This window comes from Salvelinus namaycush, chromosome 7, assembly GCF_016432855.1.
Source record: "Salvelinus namaycush isolate Seneca chromosome 7, SaNama_1.0, whole genome shotgun sequence".
Classification (NCBI taxonomy): domain Eukaryota; kingdom Metazoa; phylum Chordata; class Actinopteri; order Salmoniformes; family Salmonidae; genus Salvelinus; species Salvelinus namaycush.
In genome coordinates, this window is record NC_052313.1 from 22,271,859 (window position 1) to 22,287,317 (window position 15,459).

At 45.2% G+C, this 15,459-nt stretch overlaps 1 protein-coding gene across 1 annotated transcript in view; it reads left to right on the forward strand.

Moving 5' to 3' along the window:
- The window catches only part of LOC120051099 (rho GTPase-activating protein 21-like), a 98,768-nt gene that overhangs the window by 33,070 nt on the left and 50,239 nt on the right, over positions 1–15,459 (forward strand). The window contains exon 3 of the mRNA XM_038997758.1: positions 13,960–14,151. Within this exon, the coding sequence (XP_038853686.1) occupies positions 13,960–14,151 (192 nt within the window). The remainder of the gene's footprint in view (positions 1–13,959; positions 14,152–15,459) is intronic.

Consider the following 15,459-nt stretch of genomic DNA (forward strand, 5'->3'; position numbering starts at 1 on the left):
CTACTAAACTTATCCTTCCATCCACACCTTTACCATGGCACAGTGCAGTCTCTTTCTGTGTGTCACACCCCGGTCTGAGGACGTTGTCCTTCTCTCACCCTCCCAGTGTGCTTCTTCAAGGGCTAAAGAGCTTGATAAAGAGCTTGTCAACCACAAATGTGTTGCACCTAAAGCGATTGAAAGCTATAGATTCACCCCGTGCTTATTGAATACATACACCAACTAAGCCGTAATAAACACTATCTTTTTGCCACTGTCGAGTTCATGTATTAGAGGGGGACATTTATTGGTTTGTAACATATTCCTGGTACCCACAGTGTTGCAGCCAGGTGAGTAGCAATCTCAGCTGGTGAGTGAGATGAACTTTCAGCAGGTGCATTCCCAGAATAATTGCTCATTCTAAACAGTACATTTGTTGTACCAGCACAATGACCGTATTGTTTGGTCCGATATCACATGCAAGGCTCCGTGTGCTTTGACTGACTGACCATCATGACTGACTGGCATCGTGTCAACATTAAACATGAGAAAGAGAAGTAAACAAAGAGTAATAGCTGCGCAAATAGTGTAATAAATATTTTTTTGTAATAAACATTGTTTTCGGGAACACCCGACACACACAGGGTAATGACTCGCCGGCCCTACGGTCGGGAGAATACGCCCCCTAGTCAAACAGCGGAGCAAACATTCAAGTGAATCATCCCTGTGCGCCGTGGGGAAGGAGGTGGGGAGAGATTAAATGGCCTTTTCTTCAGCTCAGCTGGCCCAGGTCCTGATTACATAACCAAGGCCTGTTGAACACGGACACACACAGTACACCGCCTGGGAAAGGAAGCCTATGCTTCTATTGTGGGGGTGAAGGGAGGAGACTGCTTCTCATGTGGGTTATAATAAAAGGGTTGTACGACATGGATGTGTAAGGTATGTTGAGCGGGTAATTTTGTGTGTGGTGTGTTCATTGACACCCGTTCTGCAACCCATTATGCTACTATATCCAGAAAACGCACACACTCGCTCACTGTCATGCTTTGACCATGGCTTCGTCTGCTCATCAGCAGGGAGCACCTCTGCCCCAGCACCTCCACAGTGTGACGCAGAACCTCTGGTGAAAGACGACATTCTTCTCTCCTCGGCTCATACAGGCCATTACTGTTTGGTCAGACCTGCCCCCCCCACCCTTTTAAATCTCCCCACTTTCGTTTGTCTTTCTGTCTGCAGTGTTTTACATGAACCTGGTTGAACCCTTCAATGAACTGCAGTCTTGGCTGGCTATAGCTCCATCTAGCTATGAACAATCCTGTCCAACTTATGGTTCACCATGGCCCAAACCTTCAGCTCTCTGCTACAACAGAACAGACGCCATCTCTCAGGCAGCTCCACCCTGGCCCCTACACAGCCCCACCCCTGGCGTCAGCCCCAAGGCTGAAGCCTTTCCCATAGTTATCCCCCTCTAGTTTTACTTGTACTTTAATACTTGGCTGATCTTTAAACCCTGAATTCAATGAGGTGACTAACATTTTCACAATTCTTAGTGTCATAAATAGGATTCATGACTTTTTTGGGGGGGTTTGCCAGAACTCTGCTAGTCTGTGGGAATTCCTTGGTGTAATCGTCAGTCATTCTGCAACTTGGGCTACGTTTTCCACCACTCCCAAGCCCCCCAGTTGGATCACCACTTCTCCAGCCTCTGGCCGAGCTCCGTCACCTTGTCTTTGAAGGAACTCTTTCCTCCAGTGAGAAGCGCCAGCAGACAGCAGTGCAGACATGACGCAAAAACCCACTGATTACAGCGCAGCTAGTTCACAACACACAGGCTATAAATCAGACCTGTATCCACCCCAGGAAGCCTCTAGTCTACTCAACCCTGGAGGAATGCTGAGAGTGCAGCAACAAGGAGGCAGTGTTATATCAGCGAGGGGGGAAACGTGCCAGTCTGCACTTCTCATTGAAAGCCATTGATAACAGCAGAGGAATGATTGTATCATTTTTTAATCAATGGTAAGTAGGCTTCAGAGAGAGGGGTACTAGTTCAGTCCCCCCCCCCCCACCTATCTCTCGGTCTGTGATGTTATTGACATGGCAACTAATAAGAAGTAGTCACTTAGATTAGCATTATTTTGATGCTTTGTTGAAGAGTATGCATTTCAAGTCTTTGACGTTTGTGAAAGGCCATTTACTTCGATTGTGTGCCTGCGCTCACCGTAAATCCCTCCGACACCAATTGTCCAACAAAAGCCAAGTGACGTGGTCACTGAGCGTTGTCTACGCATGCAAATCAACAGCATCTGTGTTTTTAAGTCACTTCGATTTTAGTCTGAGAGCTTGGAAACAGAGCAATATGAAGTGTCTAGAGAAGACGTAAATTAGTGCACACCCATTGGACAGGAGAACTCAGTGAAGGAGGGAAGACTGTTCCATGTGCGCTTGCCTAGGCTTTGTTTACACAGGAAGAAACACCGTGGTCATTTACCGGGAGGTTAATTCCTCTATTAGACACTTCTGACATTATTAACGACTCAATTCCTGGTGATCATCGGAGTAATGTCTTTGACGGAGCTGGCACGCCGCTCCCTGGGTATGGCCTCATCTCCCTCTCTCTTTTTCTCGTCCCTCTCCTATAATACCAGTGTAATTTACAGCTCCAGGCTCTCTGTGTTGTTTAAAGGCTGTGTGTGTTGGCTCCAGTCTGGTCCATCCCATCCAGAGCCTGCATCTAATCAGAACCAGCCCCTAAGCTTTTCTTTAGCCCCTTTGTTGAATTCAGTCCACTACATGAATCTCCCCCCCCCCAAAAAAAAACAACATTTTTAGTCACTTTTTGCCCATTTAATTCAGGTATCTATTTTGAGAAGTTATGTCATGTACCAATTTCTCTTTTCAGTGGACCATTGTTTGGAATCTCATATCTACTGAAAGAGGCCTGGTAGGTAGGTAGAGCAGAGGCTTAGCGTAGCTTTGTGGGCCCTGTCCAACTCTGAAACAGACTGACATGCAGGCCACTGGCCTTGCTGGATTTTGTGTGATCTCTCTATCATGTGAGATGACTTTCAGCCCTAATGACGTCATTCAAAAGATTAGACGTTGCTGCTGCACAGTTGGCTAAAGCCCTGGCCATAGGCCCTCAAGCGAGACCGCACCGAGGGCCAGACACAGGAAGGGCTTCATGTCAATATGAATATTTAACACACCATCATGGGGCATATTTTTAGAGCTGAGGAATGTCTCGCTCAAACTACTCATGAATTTTGAATCGCAGTCGTAAATATTTCACCCGGTTACCAAAATAGTCACCCAAGACACAGCGGGTAACATGGATGGCATTTCTCTTCTGTGCTTATGTGTGAGCAAGTCCATGTAGGAAAAGTACAAGGGAGGCTGACTGTCCTGCTTGTGTATATATATCAGGGAACTTTTATATTTGGCTGCTAAATAAGATTATGTAGATTAATCAGTTAGACTAGATGAACCTTTTATATAGAGAGATGAGCACTTTGTGACATCTGCTAATGTAAAAAGGGCTTTATATAAATGTGATTGAATTTGATGAGGGTCAAAGGCCTGTCTGTAATACCTTGCTCCCAAATAAATAAGGACTCATTTGGAACTGATCCGACTAATGGAGATGGCTGCATGATTTTCCTCTCAATGTGTCGCCGTTCCTCTATAACTACACATCCGTCAAGCATGTGTCTAGAATGGGTGGACCCCTGTCAACCCCCCCCCCCCAGCTATGCAAAAGATGCATCATGGATTCCAGGTCATCTTACATGGCTCCTATATAGGCCCTTTATGAAGCACACGTTAGCTAATGGTAACATGGCGAAAACCTTCATAGACAGGTCTTTCAGGCTCCTGGAAAACCTGAGTCAGTCAGTATACACAGGAAAGCCACATCCCATACATTCTCTCTTTTGGGTCTGTCGGAGTGCCCTAGCTGCTTAAATCAGACATTTGTGAATGCGTCAGTCTCTTGATTGACGATAACTGCAGAACCTCTCCACTGGGTAATATTGATACTTGCGCACCATGATGTATTTCTATCTAGACGTATTGTCATTCGGAAGGGTCCGTTTTTCTTTGGAGTTCCCCTACCGTCAGTGCTGAATACATGTTACTTTCACTTCATAAGCAGTAGACTCCATTCCAGGCCCTTCTCCTCATTCTTTCATTTTTCACCTCTCTCCCTCATTGTGTGGCATATCCCTTGGGTGCAACTGTCTGAATGAGAACGTAATAATTAAACCTCATCTGCCAGCGCTTTTTTTTTTTGACAAGGGGGGTGTCATCAGAAACATATTTGCCTCTTTTCTGGACGAGAGCAGCTGCTGCCGTGGAGTGAATGAGCGGCCAACTGAATGCATGATTGGCAGAGGCATTTGTCATGAGGTGTCTGGGGAGCCCGAGAGACAATCAGCCAGATCAAGCAGGGGGTTCTATGGAACCAAGCTCGCTAATACAGCTTCCTCACGTGAGCCTCCCCTGGCTGGAGGTCTTTGTTCCTCCCTCTTTCAGGGCTAATGTCCGCCGATGCAGCCTCTCTCCAGCCTACCCTACCGCCGTCTTTAAGGAAATCCCAATTCAATTTCTTCTTCTACATGCCTAGACTGGAAGTTTGACACTGTGTTGTCATGTGGACAACCCAGATCGTATTCCAAGGCTGGGAGTTGTGTATGTTGTTGCAAGTGGAAACGATATGATGCTCAAGTGCATAAATGTGTCATAACTGTGTCATACAGATGAGTCATGCCAAGGGGAAATGTCCTTTTTTTTGGAGTTGCTACATGATTACTTATTTTGATTTGAGTTTCTCTTCAAAATAAAGTTGGGGCATTGCCAGCTATCTCTTCCTCTTTCCTACCAAGGCAAATGCAGTCTTCTTTTTATTTTTTTATTTTTTATTTTTATAAATATACATTTTCTGAACGTTTTGTGGACTTTTCAGCAGTATGTTTTTAGTATCACTTGCCACCAAATTGTTATGTCTCGTTAACACCAGCAGAAGGAGAACCTGGATTGCCGATGTGCCATTTTGCGAGTTTTTATAGACGTGCCTAGCACTACTGTTTCCCCTTACATAAGCAGATAATTAGCAGCATTCTCATTTACAAACAGCTCAGAACAGGTCTCTCTCTGACTAGTCCCAGCTAGATCCCTCTCCCTGCTCCTTTTGAGGAAAGTAGTCTTTCCAAGTAGCCTGTAATGCACACTCCCAGCCCTGGCATATGACTGATAAATTATATCCCCATATAAAGTAGCTTACTCCGCCAATCAAGATCAAGATCAAGCGGACTTGGACGCTTATCTTGGCCTTAAAACAAAACAAAATCTGGCAACAATATCAGCAGATCTTTCTCCTGGGATGCCAGGTTGGACATTTTATTGTGGGGCCAATGCCCCCTGGTGCCCCCCTAGGGCTGTATGACGGCTTTTAGGGCTGTGGGTGTGTTTTGAGGGCAGGCTGTTCCTTGGCCCTCATTAGCTCCTCCTTTGTTACAGTAAGCCATACCTCATGGAGCCCAGATGCAGCATGTCTAGATTAAATCTCCCTTCCCACAAGGAGTCTTGAAAAGCTCTGTTGAATAGACCCTAATCCTCCTGCAGATTTTTCTTTTCTTCTCTCCACCCCCCCGACCCCTTCTCAAATTAATAGTTTTTGTTCTTGAGCCCCGATTTTAGCTTTATTGTTCCCTATGTTTTTGAACACTGACCTCGTTCCGTTTGTTGAACATCAAACCTCCAGATAATCGGCTACTAAATATTTGTATTCCAGCTAGATGGTTTGAGAGGATGTTTACATTTCAACATCTGAAAGAAGTTGCAACCACTGAACACCTAAGATGGTTATTTGGTTATTCTCTGCACTTGCTACAGCCGGTGGTAATAGGCTGCACAGACAAATCAATTCTTATAGCTTTAACAAGAGCAAGGTATTGGGTTTCATTTGAAAACAGCATAACATTTTGTAAAAGCAGAATATTTCAGTCATCAGAAACTCATTTTAGCAACTTTCTTTTGGCCCTCTTATTCTGACCGCCTGCAAACAATCCAAATCCACAAATTGGCCGGGCTTCTCTTGATTTTTATCACACCACTGATTTGGTTTCAGTTTACAAACCCATAATGGGGGGAGAACTCATAACAACAACATCTAAAACCCCTTTTTTACATCCTTGTCTTTTCCCCTCCAACACTAGTCTGGTATTTCCCTTGGCCCATGGTGCGATGTTGCGTGAACCCACAAGGCCATTGGCAGAGCTGTTGGCAGGGGGACTCACACTTCACTCACAGCTGTAGTATGAAGGGTCCGGAGCGAGAGAGTGGGGTAAGACGGGACAGGGAAATGACAGGAACCCTATGTGTAAAGACCTATTATAAGTTCTAAAACAAGCAAGCCTGAGCCCGGCTTCTCTGGTCAGTGAGTGAGAGGAGAACCTTTTGTACCAGTAGTTAGAATTTCATGGGAGACTGTGGCTACACAGTTAATTTTGTGGGCTGGTCCAAAGCGAAGCAGACTCTTTTTTTGTAGAAATTGACAGCACAACTATTTTTCTCTTCTCCCATGGTCCCATAAATACTGAAAAAGCTCCTATGAGATGGTGTTAATATCCATGTCAGTTTGATAGTTCTAGTGTGGACACATACAGGCAGGCACCTGTTTGTATGCCCAACTACTGAGACCCTGGTACTTCAGTCAGTAGTCTTCTTCATTGTGTGTTGTTTGCAATAAATAAAGCCTAATTTTGAAGATTGTTGGCTCGAAAGTGGAAATTAAATACTGCACGATGTTGAGCCCTTTTCTGAGGCACCTAAGTTGGCATTCCAATTGTCCGCACCTTTTAGATTTGTATTATTACCCCTTTCATATACAGACAAAAATCCAACTTTTTTACCATACCATCTTCCTTATACCGTCTTTTGTTTATATCAGAAAGGGGTACTGTGTAAAATGTCCAGTTGCAACTTGATATGTATAAAAGGAGGTAGACCTGCAAGAAAGTGGTAAATAAGGGACTGTTTGAAAGCGGGTCATATAAACCTAAAGTTATACCATGTCTTCTGTCTGAAATGAGTAGGACTAGATGTTATGGGAGGATTCTAAAGCATTAGGCTCGTACAGGTAAATACCTGAGGGAGTGGATCTGTTTTGTGGAAGGCAGCACCTGCATTGCCCCAGGCCGTGTTCACTCTTCTGTGTCTTAGGGTCTGTTTGGTGTCATGGCTTTGAAGGGTATTGTTTGGATGTGTGCGTTAGTGACCTATGAAAGCAAGTCTGAGAATCACTGAAAGGCACATCTACACATCACTTTGGTTGCTCTACAGCTTCCCGAGAGGATGACCTGAAATAGTATCAATACTACTGCACTCAACTAGCCTGGTCCCAGATCGGTTTGCGCTGTCTTGCCAACTCCTTTGGTATCCATGCACGAGCCCAGGCATTAAAACACAACCTACATCCACACAAAGTCAACCAAACAAAAAGCAAAACAAAGGATTAGAACATTACACCACTCCTGCTTTTCAAAATGTAGTTGCTACGTTTGCACGTTGATCTATGGCATACATGTTCCGGTATATTGTGGCTCTATGTTAAGAATAGGCCCTAGGCTATAACTGTTTAGTTCAGCGTTTTCAAAGCAGGCTGGAGGAAGTGAGATGGATGAAGGCCAGGTTCAGTAAATACCACACACCCCTGCACCGAGTTTTGTCCTGCACCCTACGTCTCTGAATGGCTGGTTTCACGTGCCAGGGCCAGGGGAAAAATCCCTGGCCCAATGGCTGACTGTTGTGGCCCTGTTTATCGCCATGGCAACTGTAAAAGTAGTCCCATGAAGTCGTGTTTCGTGTGTGAGACACTCCACATGCCACTGAATCAAATTCCTGCCTAAGGGGGATGCATTTTACACTCACACTCTGGCAAAATTCTTATCATTTGACATAAATGGATGCAAGAAACATTTTCATATGAAGATCGTGGTAGCAAAACCCATAAAACTATCCAACTCATTGCTTTAGATAAACAATATGTTTGGCATGATGTGGCCAGGCCCGTAATGTTCCACTATAATGCAAAGCTGATGTAAACACAAACCATTCACAGTAAAGGATTTCCCCCTCGACTTTTCTTGTGTTGGTGGCACTTGAGACGAGACTTGCATCCAGCCAGTCTTTAACGAGCTTTCGTCCAGCTACTTGCATAACATGGACACCTCGAATGGTGCAGGCTATATTCAGTGGAATGAATGTGGTAATAAGATGGTCATCAGCAATGCATGGTTGGAGGGAACATTCCATCACTGGTTTCCTGTTCTTTTCTTGGTCGCTGCTGGAATATTAGATTAGAAAGACTGCTTTAAATAAGTCGGACTCTAAATATGAACACTTATCTGACCGGCTGATAGACTGACAATTTTGATCTGCCATTTTTGTTTTAGTTTACGTCATATGAAGTGTGAGGTGTTCCTCATTTTTTTCACCTAATGGCAATATGTGAAAATTTTCCCAGATTCACTTGACAAGCAGTGAGAGTTGTCCAAAATGACTGCTGTTTCTTTTCCTTTTGGAGCAGAGTTCCATTTCTTCAAGATCACCTGATTCCAAATCTGATTTAAATATTGAACTCTTTGTCCCCCAATCAGAGTGCTTTGCTAATAAGTATCCAGGCAGAGTCTGTCCTATCCAGCACACTGCACTTAAGATAAAGCCTTTGCCAAGCCCTCCTGTGGGTTTGTTTACCATAACCCATTAAAAAAGTGCCCGCATGGCACCCGGCTCTCCTCTTATGTAATCCCACTGGGGAAAGATGAAGGGAAAACGGGTTTAGATGGGGTGTGAAAATAGCTTGTAAAGACGATGGAATAAGCACACAGCCTTTGGAGTAAGGTATAGATAGATTGAAAGTGTCTCTGTACTGTCATGTGAGCACTATGTTTGTGTGGAAAGGGCATGCTTTTAAACATTGTGTCCAAATGGCCTTTACATTCACAGAGAATATGTGGTGGCTGCCTTATGTGTGGTCCAACTTAACCATATCCACCCATGGACCTAGAAAACAATCCCAGCTATTTCTGTCCCTCAGATAGTAGGCATGGCTGCCTTTGTCTCCCCTACGCTAGAATGTGTAGTTTGTGGAATTTCTCTAGCGCTTAACCTGTGTGTGTGTGTGTGTGTGTTTGGTTCATTCAGAATCAGGTGAGAAAGAGAGAAGGGAGGGTTAAAAGAACTCATCTGGCCGCCCAGCCAGATGTGTGTGAGAGTGTGAGGTGGGTGGATGTGCTGGTGCGTCAGTCTGCCCCAGCTCTGCAACACTCTCCACTGAGTGGAAACATCATGTGGCTGTGGGAAGCACAGAGGAACAGCCCAGCTTCCCAACACTGAGAACAGACCGGGCGAGAGAGGGAACAGGGGGAAGTAAAAAAGAAACTCGGAGTAACAAAGACTGAGACGCTAGTGAGACCATCTCAGAGTAGAAGAGGGGAGCTCCACTGCCTGGCTTCCTTCTTTTTCTTTGACGGATATAAAGCCATATTGCTGGCTATGCCATGCTGGCCCAGAGGAACGGGGGCGTCTCCGCCGGAAGCTGTGTGACTACGGTGCCCCTGAAGGATTGCCCTGACCTGGTGGATCTGCTGGATGTAGAGGTGGACTGCTCTCCCTCGACGGGGGACTGTCCCTGGGCTCGTCTGGCCGGTTTTGAAGGCTGCCTGTCGGAGCCCTACTGCCTGTGGTTCCAGCTGCTAGCCCAGGCTTACTGGGGGGACGTGGAGCTAGGCCTCAGGGGGGAAACAGACAGGAGAGTGTCCTGGGGCAGACTCCAAGAAGCATCCAGGAGGAACTGTGTTCGTTCCAGGGTAAGGCGGCAAGATTTCGGAGGACATTTTGAGTTCACCCTAATGCCTTTCGGATTGCATAAAGAGCTTGATCACAAATCCTGTGTTAAAAGCAAGTAGTAGGCTCTTTTAGTAGAGAACCGTTGGCAGTGCGTTATTGAGTTGGAATACGTTGACCTGTGCTGAAATATGTGCCCAGGCAGTATCAGTGGCTTGCAGCTAAGTGTATTGTGTAACATAGTAAGGATTTGTGAGGGGTGGGGGGGAAACACCGTGTGTTGTCTCAGGAATGTCGCGTGCCTCATCCCTTGCTCCAGTGGCAGGGTAGTACTGTTTCACTGACCAGTCTTTTGTAATGCTTCCGATGGTCAATTCTGAAAGACATATCAGTACAGTACTTATTTATTTCAGATTTATATTATTATTATTATTGTTGTCGTTCGTTGGAATAATTCTGTTATTGTTTTGGGCAAGGGGAGCGCAACGCTATATTTTCCTATGATGTGAATAATGTCATGTGTAGTTGCAATGGCCTGTGGTCAGAGGGGAAGCCATTAAGCTAACCGCACCAGAGTGACTCACTATGGCCTAGGAGGACTGTGAGGAGAGACTGAGTCGACAGGTATTGGACCCACAACTACACAGCTGACATACAAATGCACAGCACCCACATGGCAAGTAGCTATAGGCTATTTTCCGACATCACATTCAAATCTATATTTAATGGCTGTTGCTGATTGGTGCAGCAGAGAGGGATTCCAAAGCGGAGGTGTTGACAGTTTTGAACCTGTGCTGATGGGGAATGCAAGTGTAGATGCCTCACATGACTGTGTCGCATATGGAGGGGAGTTCTTAGCCAACTAGTCCCGAGTGACACTTTTTTCAGGGTGTGGTGGGATGCTATATTCCCTCATGAATGTGATCCCCAGTCCTACCCTCTTCACTCAAAATGGCAGTCAGCAAGGTGTGTAAAGCTACGTGCAAAGAACTTTGGAATTAGTCCGATTTAGTTGTTTGAGGGTTAGCTAATCCTCATTGCTTTGGTTTCTTTCACTATGACTGCTGTGCCAGCCACAGTCCTGAATGCCCTGCTCCCTGTTCTGCATTGCTGCCTCTCCTCTCCTTTTCTATAATTCAACATGTTAAATATAGAGATGGAAAAGTGTGTGTGGGAATGCTCTTGTTCTTCTATTGTTATGGGGACCTGAAATCCCCTAAAGTCCCCACAAGGATAGTAAAACAAGGAATATTCTCAAAGGCTATTTTAAGCTCAGGGTTTAGGTTTAAGGTTAGAATTAGGGTTAAGCGTCAAGGTTACATTTAGGGATTAAGGTTGGGGTTTAGGGAAAATAGGATTTTAAATGGAAATAAATGTTAGGTCCCCATGAGGATAGAAAAACAAGTGTGTGTGTGTCCCCGCAAGTGTTTCTATGCAGAGCTGCGGGGTCGCAGTGATCTCACCAGGCCCACAGTTATACAGGCCCAGCCCATTCTCTTGAGGCTCCTACATCTGCTGTAGACACACACACACACACACACAGAGAGGTGTGGTGGGGAGAGCATAAGGGAGGACAGAGAGAGAGGGGAAAGCTTAAAGAAAGAGGAGGGGAGGCAGTGTTTTTGCACTGGAGAAGAAGGAAAAAACAACCTCTGCTCATAACCTGTGGAGAAAGCTGGGCTGAGGTTGCAGCGAGGACTGTTTGGCAGACCCATGGTTGGCCCGTAGTCACTGCGGTGCTGTCAATGGCGACCACTAACGCACACCCTGTGGCGGTGTGGGCTGAGCGAACCATCAGTTTGATAATGAATCTGACATAAGTCTTATGGCGCAGACAGTATACGAGAGGCAGGCAGGAGGACATCGTGTGGCTTTCTCGTTGACTTTGGGTTGTGAAATACTGTAGCGCTGTTTGGAATTTATGTGATAAGAAGGTCAGGGGATTCTTTATGTGGTGTTGTACATGCCTGTGATGCATACCAGGCAGGATAGATTACAGTGTAGGTTATTGTGTGTCTGTCTGTGTGACGTCATGTTCAGGAAAAGAGTGTCTCTTTTAAGTAGGCTGGGGTGAATCACTGTTTTCTCTGTGGTTACCGTTGCCATGATATATGTTTGAGACTGGTGGAAATCCCTGTTTCGTGTACACAGCTTAGTTCCATCTACAACAGTGTACAAATGATTTGTTGCGGACGGAGCTGTGGCACGTAGCCTTAATGGATCTGACAACCGGCTCTGTTATGAGAAAATAAACGAAAGTGTGTTGAGCAGGATGTGAACCTTTTCAGTGTTTCGGGATGTTGGAGCTCTGTCTCACACTCAACAGCATTCAAAAGTTTGTCATTATACAGAATGGCATTTCACTGCTCTTCAACCCAGCCAGCGCCAATCTCTTGTTGCGTCAAAGTGTGATGTATTCGCCTACCTTGAATTCAATTGGAATAAGCTTAGCCGCTCTCTGACTGCACTGAACACAAAGTATACAAGTAATTCCTCACGAAACCTAGGCCAAAAAATACCTTGATTTTGGGGGATTTACACAAAATATAATCCATAGAAAAGCCCTTTGGAGAAACGATTGACATACTGTATATTTGACATTTTGTGTGTATAATTGATCAAAGTTGGAATATTTATTACATTTTGGTCTTACCTAGGCCTCCTTTAAAACTCCTGGGCCATGCCCTGTCCCTGAATGAACTCTTTTGTTTACTTTCTTACCTTCCTGAGCGCTCGGTAGAACCGTAGCCATGTCAACAAACTGAATCTTATTCCATTTCACGTATCTCCGCTTGATTTAGCCAAATGAACTCTCACTCTGTCAGATAAACAAGGTGAGAGAACAAGATAAATGTGTAGCCATTGGCTGCTGTTTTATCTCCGAAAACAGAGCACTCTTTGTTTGAAATAAAGCTTCTTTACTGTCTTCAGTGACAAGGAGCACATTGAGAGTAGCCTGGTACAATATGTAATGGGGATTTGATGCCATGTTCTCATCACTTGCCTTGTGAATCTGATGACTGTACTGTTAAGATTGATTATGTCATCACTACTGAAGGTCTCCTATTGGGAGACCGGAATGACACTGGACTTGTTCATGTTCTCCTATCTGACCAGGCCCTTAAGTCTAAATATTATGGGTGTGCTGCTGAGGTCATGTCTGACAGTGTTGCCATTTCTCCCTCTTTTTATTTTATTTGATTTATTTCACCTTTATTTAACCAGGTAGGCCAGTTGAGAACAAGTTCTCATTTACAACTGCAACCTGGCCAAGATAAAGAAAAGTAGTGCGACCAAAAACAACAACACAGAGTTACACAAACAAACGTACAGTCAGTAACCCAAAAGAAAAATCTATGTACATTGTGTGCAAATGTAGGGAGGTAAGGCAATAAATATGTCATAGAGGCGAAATAATTACAATTTAGCGTTAACACTGGAGTGATAGATGTGCAGAGGATGATGTGCAAGCAGAGAACAGGAAGGAAAGGCGGCCAAAAGAAGTGTTGGCTTTGGGGATGACCAGTGAAATATACCTGCTGGAGCGTGTGCTACGGGTGGGTGTTGCTATGGTGACCAGTGAGCTGAGATAAGGCGGGGCTTTACCTAGCAAAGACTTATAGATGACCTGGAGCCAGTGGGTTTGGCAACGAATATGTACTGTAGCGAGGGCCAGGCAATGAGAGCATACAGGTCGCAGTGGTGGGTAGTATATGGGGCTTTGATGACATAACGGATGGCACTATGATAGACTACATCCAGTTTGCTGAGTAGAGTGTTAGAGGCTGTTTTGTAAATGACATCGCCGAAGTCAAGGATCGGTAGCATAGTCAGTTTTACGAGGGTATGTTTTGCAGCACGAGTGAAGGAGGCTTTGTCTTTCTGCTGCATCCTTCACGGTTTCAATCCATTCAAAACACCTTCTCCCTCTAGGATGATAATAGAGGAAAAGGGTAGTCCACTTCCAGATAATGTTTTCTTCTGTAACTGAATTGGTAATGAGCTTACTTTACATTAACAGAAGTATGTAAGAGGAAAACGTGTGAATCTACCTGTCCTACATTGAGTGGATTATCTCAAAGGTAACAATAACCACATTAAAAGTCTATCTCTCCCCCTCTCTGTTTCTCTCAGGCTAAACAGAAGGATGGGCGTGACCAGAGCGAGGCATCTGCGACGGGGTCCCCGGTTGGGGCGGAAGAGGAGCCCTTCTCCTGGCCGGGCCCCAAGACACTCCGGCTGCAGCGCACTTCGCAGGGCTTCGGCTTCACGCTGCGCCACTTCATCGTCTACCCGCCAGAGTCAGCCATCCACTCTTCCCTCAAGGTGAGAACATCATGACCGTACTCAGGCAACCTTAGTGAACATACAATGCATTTGGAAAGTATTCAGACCCATGTATTATTCCACGTTTTATGTTAAAGTTTATGTTATGTTTTATGTTAAATTTAAAAAATCCTCACCAATCTACACACAATACCCAATAATGACAAAGCGAAAATGGGTCTCAGACATTTTTTTCAAATGTATAAATAATGAAAAACGGATACCTTATTTAAATAAGTATTCAGACCATTTGCTATGAGACTTGAACTTTAGCTCAGGTGCATCCTGTTTCCATTGATCATCCTTGAGATGTTTATACATCTTGATTTGGACATGATTTGAAAAGGCGCACATCTGTCTATATATGGTCCCACAGTTGACAGTGCATGTCAGAGCAAAACCCAAGCCATGAGGTTGAAGGAATTGTCCGTAGAGCTCATAGACAGGATTGTGTTGAGGCACAGATCTGGGGAAGGGTACCAACAAATGTCTGCAGCATTGAAGGTCCCCAAGAACACAGTGGCCTCCATCATTCTTAAATGGAAGAAGTTTGGAACGACCAAGAGTCCTCCTAGAGCTGGCCACCCTGAGGAATCGGGGAGAAGGGCCTCGGTTAGGGAGGTGACCAAGAACCCGATGGTCACTGACACAGCTCCAGAGTTCCTCTGTGGAGATGGGAGAACCTTCCAGAAGGACAACCATCTCTGCAGCACTCTACCAATCAGGCCTTTATGGTAGAGTGGCCAGAAAGCCACTTAATACACCGCTTGGAGTTAGCCAAAAGCTAAAGGACTCTCGGACCATGAGAAACAAGATTATCTGGTCTGATGAAACCAAGATTGAACTCTATGGCCTGAATGCCAAGTGTCACGTCTGGAGGAAACCTGGCACCGTCCCTACGGTGAAGCACGGTGGTGGAAGCATCATGCTGTGGGGATGTTTTTCAGGGACTGGGACTGGGAGACTAGCCAGGATCAAACGAAAGATGAACAGAATGAAGTACAGAGATCCTTATTGAAAACCTGCTCCAGAGAACTCAGGACCTCAGACTGGGGCAAAGGTTCACCTTCCAACAGGACGACCCTAAGCACACAGCTGAGACAATGCAGGAGTGGCTTCAGGACACTTCTCTGAATGTCCTTGAGTGGCCCAGCCAGAGTGATGAAGGCGAGTGATGAAGCACGTAAAAAATCATCTGTCCTCAGTTGCAACACTCACTACTGAGTTCCCAACTGGGAAAGGGGGATACCTAGTCAGTTGTACAACTGAATGCATTCAACTGAAATGTCTTCCTCATTTAACCCAACC